The 10,358-nt window shown below is 38.8% G+C and overlaps 1 protein-coding gene across 2 annotated transcripts in view; it reads right to left on the bottom strand.

The window, feature by feature from the left end:
• Positions 1-7,152: 7,152 nt before the first annotated feature.
• Positions 7,153-10,358, bottom strand: part of SYNJ1 (synaptojanin 1) — a 151,325-nt gene continuing 148,119 nt past the window's right edge. For both annotated transcript variants that reach the window (XM_054974778.1, XM_054974779.1), the window contains one exon: positions 7,153-9,047. In XM_054974778.1, coding sequence (XP_054830753.1) covers positions 8,262-9,047 — 786 coding nt within the window. In that variant the 3' untranslated portion in view covers positions 7,153-8,261. The remainder of the gene's footprint in view (positions 9,048-10,358) is intronic.

The raw sequence follows: 10,358 nt of genomic DNA, 5'->3' as shown, positions 1-10,358 counted from the left end.
TATCCAGCCTTGGGCTTTAGTTATGTAATGTGGCCAGAATGCTTTTTACTAGAAGCGTAATCTTTCTAGGTGGGGGTGGGGGGAGAGGAACAGAGACTTGGAGGACTAAATGCCAGAAAGGTTTCTTTTTGGAACATCCAGGAAAAGCCTCTCTGACCTGCACCTTTGATCTGCCCCCAGCGGGGGTGGGGTGGGGGTGGGAATAGAGAGGATAAAACCTAGCACAGGAAAGTGGGTCTCTAGCTTATTTGAGCTGGTAGCCGAAGGAGCTGAAACCTGGCGTCTTGCAAGTGTGGTGGCTGGAGACCTGAACCATGAAAGGTATGAGGGCATCTCAATACGCTGGAACTTTTTAAGAGAGAGCCAGCCTAAACAGAAAATGTATAAAGGGAGGGAAAGAGTAATTGTTTTTTTATCCATTTCTTTTTGAGTTCCCTTGCTTCCTTTGGAGCTGTGCTTAAAAGCATGTGCACATTTCCCCCTTTCCTTTAATAAATGTTTTTTTGATTCTTAAATGCTGGTAGCTATTCTCTGTACCATATTGACTCCCACTGCTCAATCAGGCTACCTAAAGCTGGTGCCACAGGAAGGGGGTGGTCTGTTGGCAAATGGCTGATCCCTCATTGATGCACAAGTGCAGTAAACAGTCCCTGCAGTAATCAGGTGCTGGATAGTAGGAGACTGGGCACAAGGCAGGGGAGCAGGGAGTCTCTTGGTCCTCTGCACAGGCAGTTCGCACAAAGGCCAAGGAAGAACGTAAGAACATAAGAGAAGCCATGTTGGCCCATCCAGTCCAACACTCTGTCACACAGTGGCCAAAACCCAGGTGTCCTCAGGTCTGCCTGTGGGGAAGGGACACTAGAAGCCCTCCCACTGATTGCTCCCCCAAACACCAAGAATACAGAGCATCACTGCCCTAGACAAAGAGTTCCATCTATACCTTGTGGCTAATAGCCACTGATGGACCTCTGTTCCATATGTTTATCCAATCCCCTCTTGAAGCTGTCTATGCTTGAAGCTGCCACCACCTCCTGAGGCAGTGAATTCCATGTGTTAATCACCCTTTGGGTGAAGAAGTACTTCCCTTTATCCGTTCTAACCCGACTGTTCAGCAATTTCATTGAATGCCCATGAGTTCTTGTATTGAAAGGGAGAAAAACACTTCTTTCTCTACCTTTTCTATCCCATGCATAATCTTGTAAACCTCTATCATGTCAACCCTCAGTCATTTCTCCAAGCTAAAGAGCCCCAAGCGCTTTAACCTTTCTTCATAGGGGAAGTGTTCCATCCCTTTAATCATTCTAGTTGCCCTTTTCTGCACTTTTTCCAGTGCCAAGACTGAAGGAGCAAAAGCCTTTCTGAAGGTTGGTGAGGCATCACATGGGTAGCACAGGCCAGGCGGAGACTTGGGCTGTCACTGCTAAACCACAGGTATCCCAAATGGCAAGGAGGGGCAGTGCTCACCGGTCAGTGTTCCGTCACACCCAGCAATCACCCAGTGAGAGATGATCATAAGTTTTTTTCCCTCCCACTGTCATTTAGCTTACCATTCCTGTCTCCTACTCATAACATGCTAAAAGAAAAAGACTTCTGGAGTAAAGCATGTATATCCATATTCAACCAATTGGTCATATGTTTCCATCAGTAATATGTTTATTCACTTTAGATTCATGCAGTTTACATTTGTTTCCCGTTTATGCTAGAAATTGCTAGCTTAGCTGAGGCACACATGCACGCACATTGCTTCTGAACCTTGGAGGTATTTAAATAGGAAGGGGGTTAAAAATATAAAATATCAGCAGGGCCGGCCCAATGATTTGTCATGCTTGCAAAGGTTTATTCATTGTGCCTTTGCCCTCCCCCCTGCATTTGACAGTTATAACAACAAATTATATCCAACGGTATTATTACAATTTAACTACTAATTGGGGACCAAAAGCACCTTACATCATTTTCTTCTCTATTTTATCCTCTCAGCAACTCTGGGAGGCAGATTAGTTTGAAAGAGTAACTGGCCCAAGGTCAGCCTGCATACCCAGCAAGCTTCCATGGCAGAGAGGGGAGTTTTGTACGTGGTCTCCCAGATCATAGGCTGTCGCTGATTACTATGTGGCTCTCAGCTTTCCCTCCTTTCCACACAGAAAAATCTGGCAAAGTTGCAAATGTCATGCTGTAATAAGTAATTCAGGTGATGGCCACTGCTGGGCCTAGTTGAGTCACACAAGGTGTGTTGAGGATGCCACTGATCCCAGAACACAGGCATCAAGTTGTAGCCACTGCCACAAATGGGTGAGTTGTACAAATTGCATGGTAACTAGTTGCCCAGAGGCTGCTGCTGGGCCTAGCCCCAATAAGCCCTCAAGAGCAAGGGTTGACAGGGAAGCCAAAATAGCTTTGGAAAGGGCCTGGCCCCTTCTCTCCTGCCTTTGACTGACAGAAAAAGGTTTGAATGCTGGCAATATTGTTGCAGTTGCCTAGCAACCCCCACAGTGGACACTGAAAGGGCATTCATTTCTTAAAGGTACAGGAGCTGCTATTATTTGAGGGGGGGGGTTAACCCACCAATGTCATTTTTATTTATGATTTATGTTTTTTCTGTAAACTTGAAGCTTTCCTCAGGTTTGTAGAAAGATCTGTATTGTCTATTCATGACCCCAGTCTCTGGATTGAGAGCAACACTGTCAGGAACGCAGACTTGGTCAAGACTCTAAAGTCCTAGAAGAGTCACTCAAGACGGAATGGTCAAAGGCAAGACTCCAAACTAAGATGCACCTACTCCCCTCAAGAATCAATGTTCACATCAGCAGTAGAGAATTAATTATTTCAATAGTGACGAGAGTGCAGAAATTCTTGAAGGCTAGCTACTGGGCAGCAGCAATAGTGGAAGGTTACACTGGTGGAGGATCTCTAACAATGGTAGGGACAACTCAGATAACCTTGGTTGGAACTGTGCAGAAGAACACAATGGCAAACTGCTTATGATAATCTCTTACCTTGAAAATCCTATGACGAGACTATTCAAAATGAAAGAAGATATATTGCTGCAAGACAGGACCCCCAGGTTGAACGGAACTCAACTAGCTAGTGGGGAAGAACAGAGGACAAGTACGAAGAGTGCTGTTCTTAATGACTGGACTAGATTAAAGCCAAAAGGATGTCCAGTTGCTGATGTGAACAGATGCAAAAGGAATGTCCAAAGCTGTGCGATACAAAAGGAACATGGAATGTGAAAAGTATGAAGCCAGGTAAATTAGAAATTGTAAAACAAGAAATGGAATATTTAAACATTGCCATCTTGGGTGTAAGTGAAGTAATGTGGACTGGATTGGGATTTTTCAGTAAGAAAATTACAAAGTTTTACTGTGGAAATGACAAACTCGAAACAGTGTGGCTCTAATAGTGAGGTAAGATACAGCACAAGCAGTCAAGTGCTATAACACAAAAATCTGGCAGATTATCAATCAGACCACAAAAGGCCTATTAACATAACTATCATTCAAGTTTATGCACAAACTACAGATGTTGAGCAGGAAGAAATCAAAAACTTTTACGCAAGTGTCCAAGAAGTGGTTGGTCATAGAACTAAACAAGATATGCTGATAATCATAGGTGACTGGAGCACAAAAATAGGAAAGAATCAAACATAGTTGGAGAAGTTGGACTAGGATTACTAAATGAAGCAGGAGAGTGACTCATAGAATTTTGTGAAGCCAACAACTTTTTCTTTGCTAACATATGCTTCTGACAACCAAATAGACAAAATAACTGGGTGGCCAATACAGGAACCAAATAGATTACATAATTGGATTACATAATATAATCTAAAGAATTTAAAGTGTAAAGAACAAATTTGCATTACTAAGTATAATTGATCAACTGGAAGAACTATAGGCTGAAACTAGAGATATTATCAAGGAAGGATATGCAAAGACTATTCTTGTAGCCAAAAGAAAGAAGCTAGATAGATGACTGATGACTCTTAAAATTGCTAAAGACAGACGAGAAGCAAAAGATGACAGAAACAGAACTCTAAATGCAGCTTTTCAGCGACATGCACACAGAGACAAAGTGCAAAGAAATTGAATAGAGCAACAAAAAAGGAAGAACAAGAGATCTGTTCCACAAGATCCAGGAAATCAAAGGGAAATTCAAACCTTGGATAGGGATGCTAAAAAATCATCACAGAAATAACAGTATCCGATCAGGACAAAATAAAGATGGAAACAATACACAGAAGAGATGGAAGGATGACAGATTCCCTCAAAGAAGAATGTTTTGATGAAGAACCTGAAATCTTAGAAAGTGAAGTAAAAGCCTCACTCAATGCAATTGAGAAACAAATCACTAGGATGGAATACCAATACAGCTATTTCAAGCCATGAAGAGTCCATCAAAATCTTAACAAGATTATATCAACATATATGGAAAACAAAACAATGGTCCACAGACTTGAAATGTTCAGTCTACATTCCAGTTCCAAAAAAAGGTATGTCAAAGAGTGCAGCAGCTACTGGACCATAACGGTAATTTCAAGCAAAGTGATGCTCAAAATTCTACAGCAAAGACTCTTACCATACGTTGAATAAGAAGTGCCAAATGTGTAAACTGGATTCAGAAAAGAAATAGGCATTGGAGATCACATTGCACATCGCAAATTTACAATGTCCAATGGAACATAAAAGGGAATTTCAGAAGAAAATCAGCTAGTGTTTTATAGCTTACAGAAAAACTTTTGACTGTATGGATCATGAAAAGCTATGGATGGTGTTAAAAGAAATGGGGATAGCGCAAGATCTGATCATTTTGCTGCACAACCTGTACTCTGGACAGGAGGTTACTGTTAGGAGAGAATATGGGGAAACAGAATGGTTTCCAGCTGGCAAAGGTGTCAGATAAGGATATGTATTATCTCCCTATCTGTTCACCATATATGCAGAACATATAAGGAAAACTGGATTAGATTTATAAGGAAGAGTGAAAATTGGTGGAAATAACATTAGTGGAAGGAACATTAACAGTTTGAAATATGCAGATGATACCATGTTACTAGCAGAAAATAGTGAAGCCTTGAAACTACTGAAGAAGATTAAAGAAGTAAGTGCCAAAGCAGGATTACAACTGAACATCAAGAAGACAAAAGTAATGACTAATGAGAAATTACACAATTTTAGGGTTGACAATGAAGAAATTGTTCAAGATTTTCTATTCCGTGGCTCAATCATCAACCAAAAGAGAGACTGCAACCAAGAAATCAAAAAAAGACTGAGACTTGGAAGAGCAGCCACAAGGGAATTAGAAAAGATCCTTAAGGATGTCTCTTGGGACCAAGATCAGGATAATTCAAACAATGGTTTTCCCCATTACTATATCTGAATGTGAAAGTTGGAGAGTGAAGAAAACTGACAGGAAGAAAATTGATTCAATTGAAATATGGTTCTGGGGGAGAGTTTTGCTGATACCATGGACAGCCAAAAAGATAAATAAGTAGGTTCTAGATCAAATCAAGCCTGAATTCTCCCTAGAAACTAAAATGATAATACTGAGGCTATCGTACTTTGGTCACATCATGAAAAGACAAAATGAGATGACTTGACTCAATAAAGGAAGTCACATCCTTGTTTGCAAGAACTGAGCAAATCTGTTAATGATAGGATGTTTTAGAGGTATTTCATAGGGTTGCCATAAGTTGGAAGCGACTTAACAGTACAGAACACACACAGCTTCGGCCATTTCTCCCCCTACTGCATGGCTCTGTTCAATAACAGGTCCTCTTATTACTGCTTTTTAGGGTAAAACACTGTATCTATTATTCCAATTACGGAAACACAGCCTCATTTGTAGATTAGACCCAAGACTAAGGAAACAAGCTAAACCCTAACAGTATCTTGGTCAATAATTAGAAGCTGATCTTCTGAAAGATGAGTGTATTTATTTCATTAACATCACATTTCACAGGATATGTATGGAATATTGTAGACCATCAAGTTAATACTGTAGTTTTGTAATGGATACAGTCAGATAGTGTACCACAACCAATAAGCTGTTATAAATTAACAAAGCAGTTTGCCACAGGGAACACACTCCATGAAAATATATAGCTTTTTATACATAGCTGATAATTTAGACTCTGCTAATGATTAGTTTTTAACAGTACACATTACAATGGTTAACATCTTATGCTTGTAGCTTTGTTTCAACTTTTGCCATACTTGCCTACCAAATTCTTTAATCCATTAATGGTGTTGGGATCTGCATTTTAAATTATGAAGGACCACGTACCACTGAACAGTAATTTGTGCAAACTTCCCAAAACACAATTGCTTTGCTAATGTAAATATTTCAAAGCACAATCACACAGAGGTTAATAACCAGAGCTTTAACTAGTTAAGTCACATACTGAAGCACAAAGTTTATAGTACTACTATTGTTTAAGATGTACAAGTTCTTTGAAATGAACTTAACTGTAAAAGCACAATATAGAAGTTACCATATTTAATTCTCTAGTCAACTGCAGTTACTGGTTGTGCACTTCTAGATACCATGATTTATAGAGAGATATTGGTATAAGAATTTAGAAACTTATTTTTGCTGCTCACTGGAATGTTAGTATGTGATGCTTCCCTCTTAGATCCAACCCAGACCAGACTGATTCCTGTAGAACTGCAAAGGGAATGAATTCATGCAGTGGAGTTTTTGCTGCCTCTCTTATCCCACTGTAGTCCCTTAAAAAGCTGCTATTCAGGTTTGAGGAACCTTTGGAAATAACATGGGGTATAGCATTGGGGCTGTAGCCAGAAGGGGGAAATTTGTGAGATACCTCATTTCGCCCCCAGCATGATTTCTCGAGGGGGGGGGGAGGATTTCTACTGCTTCTGCAGACTAGTATATACCTCAAGCTGTATTCCATGTGGTTCCCGAGGGTTCTCTGATCCTTAGGGCAGGTGGCTACACTGGAAAAGGTGGCAAATATACTTTCAGTAAGCTCACACTCCATTAAGAGTTCTTTAGGATCAATCCAGAGACTTGAGTCATTAAGAGCAGGCAATATAGAGCAAAGCTATTCCTCAAAATCTTTCATCAACAAAAAAGGAAGCAATATAAATAGTGATGGTATTATGAATAGGTAAAGAAACTAAAAACAACTGAGCCTCGTTCATGGTACCAAAACACTATATTCATTTTAAAAAAGCAGGACCAGGATAATTTGCAAGTTTACAAAGTTGAGCTAAAATTACCTTCAATAAACCACATGTGCCATTGAAGCTTCTGTCTGAGGGAAGAGAGACAATAACATACCACAAAAGCTTGACAGGCCCGTACAGCAATTGTTGGCAGAACAATTTGTTTTGGTGAATCCAAAATTGAGAAAAAGTACTACTATACATAATGCAGGAGGAAACTGAGCAAAATGTATCTGAAATACATGGACCACATATCTGATTGTTTAATCTGGATCTTCTCATAAAACAGACTACAAAAACCTACCAGATCTTCCTCTTTAAATCAAACAATTGTTTCATCCTTCTACACAAACTTAGAATGGGAAAGTTCTTTAGTACAAGTCATGTTCAGAACTGAAGTTTAGTGAAACTGGAATATTAAATTTACTTTATGATGTAAAATATAGCATTACCCATGTGTGCAAAATATGTATGCAGTGGCAGGCAAAATATACATTAATATATACCATTTACTTTACATAGGTTTGCTTTGACTCAGTTATGTGGAATTCACTGTTACAAATCTTTATAAACCTCTGGTACAATTTATTCTCTCCTTAAACTTTGGAATTTCTTTGGTAAATACTTAATAAATATACTGGAAATGATAAGTTCTACCAGTCAATCAGGTACTTAAAATAAGTCTTTGCATTCTTCTGAATGAAAGAGAACTGTGCACATTACCCCGAGAAAGCAATGCTTGCCCATTTCATTAGCATTAACAGAAGGGTATGCCTAATTTAGTACTGGAGTCCTATGGATTTAATGGGTCTTAAATATGCAGAACTTTGCCTGCATTGTGCCATATTAGAAGTGGCATAATGAGATCTCTTACGGTATTAGCTTTGTGCATTATCATATATACACATCTTTAAAGTTTGTACATAGTGATTACTGATATTTAAGATTCAGTGCATACAACAAAATTATTGCACATAGAATATCATGAATGCCCAATTCTATTGGATATTTTTAGAAAATAACTTAATACCCCATTTAAAAGAATTTATCTTTCAGTAAGATCTTGTGAGGGCAAAAACCTTAGGTGCCAGGGAAGAGAGACTCTGTAGCTGATTTGGTGCTGGTTGTCCTGGATGGTATAGGAGGTGCAGGTCTCGCTGGCAGTGGATGAAGAGAATCAGCATTTTGATTCCAGTCATTGTAAATGGAATCATTTGAGCCAAAGAGATTTTGTTCAGTGCTCAGTGAACATGGAAAATACGTTGTTTGCATGGAACTACTTCTTTTTAATTCTGTAGGATTATCCAATGATTTTAGCTTCAACACAAAGTCCTCTTCATCAAAAGTCACCCATCCTTTTGGTTTTCCATTGTTAGTTATGGATGTACTCTGCAGACTAAAATTTCCTTGAAATGCATCGGCAGAAAATGCAGGCTTGCCTTTATGACTAGCAGGAGGCTTTAGAGATGCAACAGAATAAGCAGCATGTCCTTCTATTGAGCAATGTGAAGTTGCTCCACATTCTATTCTAAATGGGTTTCCAGCATTTATAGTTTGTCCAGTGAATGGATTTGTGCTGTTCACTCTGGTAGCAAAAGGATTTGGAGAGCTACGCATATGCTCCTCAGGTTTATTATACATTGTAAGTGGCATTGCTGGCATGCAATTTATGTTACTCAAAGTATTAAAATTGTTTGTTGCAGAAGGCAACTTTGTCAGCTCCTTTTGGTTTATAGGTTCAACTGGTGACATCTGAAGTGATAAACGAATCTTGGATGCAGAAAGCGAGCAAAGGGACAGATCTTCAAAAGGATCATTGTTCTGCTTTATTTCCAGCTGAAAGGCATCAACTCCATTTGCTTTAATCTGAAAAGTAAATACAGTGTTCAGACATTTCCCTTGGCTGTTAAAGATCCTATTACTCCACTGCCAATGCTAGAATAAGCAGCTTTGGATTTCTGCCTTAAAGTATTTTGCTTTATAGTATAAAAATACTTTTTATTTCCTTTCTCTAAGAAACACTGTTCACAGTATCTCTGTCCTGTCACCAAGAAGTGTACACACATATTTCTACTAGACATTTCAATCATCTATTAACTGATGCAACTATTTAATACAAGCATTATGCTTTTCTATTTGAAGCACTGGAGTATTATTGAAGAAACACTGAAGATTTAAAAGGTGATTTTTTCATGCAAAAACGAGAGAGAGATGATGTTATTATGAGATGTCACAATGAAAGAAAAAAGTGTTAATAGCACTGTTTTTAGAACTTTAGATGACCTCTCCTCTTTTCCTAAGCAGATAATCTTTTAAAAGAATTTCTAAAAAGCAGTATGTCTAACAGTTACTCTAGTCTAAAGCCCAGTGATTTCAATAAACTGGAATAACTGCATAGAAGTCCACTGAACATTTGTTTATTGTTCATAATCAGGCTGAATTGTCCCAATTCAACTTCTGTACCAGTTCTAACCACACACATATTCCTCACTTAATTCACCAGCACTTTCTTTTTAAGGTTCAGAAAAAATGAGGTCTGGACAGACACCTGTGCCTGACCATGCTAATGCCACAAATACTAGCCTAGGAAAAGGACAAGGCTATGCAAGCTCATTGAAAACTGGCAGCCATCTTAGGAAGCTGTTTTTAAGTGGCTGTGTTGCCACTGATCTCATTCTTCTTCCCATCACAGGGCACAAATGGGCTCCTATGTAAATGCTGAAACTGCCGTCATGTTTAGCATTGCAGAGTTCATTTTCAAGGTATGCCAGTCCTACATTTTCATCGTTTTCTGTAATCTGGACTTTAATCTCAAACAGAGAAGAAATGAACTTCAGTACCTCTGAGTAGGCATGCTCCCAGTTAGCTAATAAATTTATATTTTTGATAATTACACACATCTACAATACTAAACCAGTATAAGACTTTGCATAGAAGAAATCTAACACCAAGTTTTTAAACTCTTATACTTACTCTCATATAAACAGCTTTTTTACATAAAGATGATATATTTTGTCACTACTGAAGTGTGACAATGAAGCTAAATACAGAACATCAATCAAATGTAATTTGGCAGAGGACAGCTGACATGATTTGTTCAGCATGTAAGTTGACAAGTCTGAGCACAGCAGTAATGTGAGTTGATCTCAGGCAAAATAACTTAAAATTGCTTTGTTA

Source organism: Eublepharis macularius, chromosome 3, assembly GCF_028583425.1.
Source record: "Eublepharis macularius isolate TG4126 chromosome 3, MPM_Emac_v1.0, whole genome shotgun sequence".
Taxonomy (NCBI): Eukaryota; Metazoa; Chordata; class Lepidosauria; order Squamata; family Eublepharidae; genus Eublepharis; species Eublepharis macularius.
The sequence above is the reverse complement of the archived record's forward strand: the minus strand, read 5'-3'. Positions and strand labels throughout refer to the sequence as shown.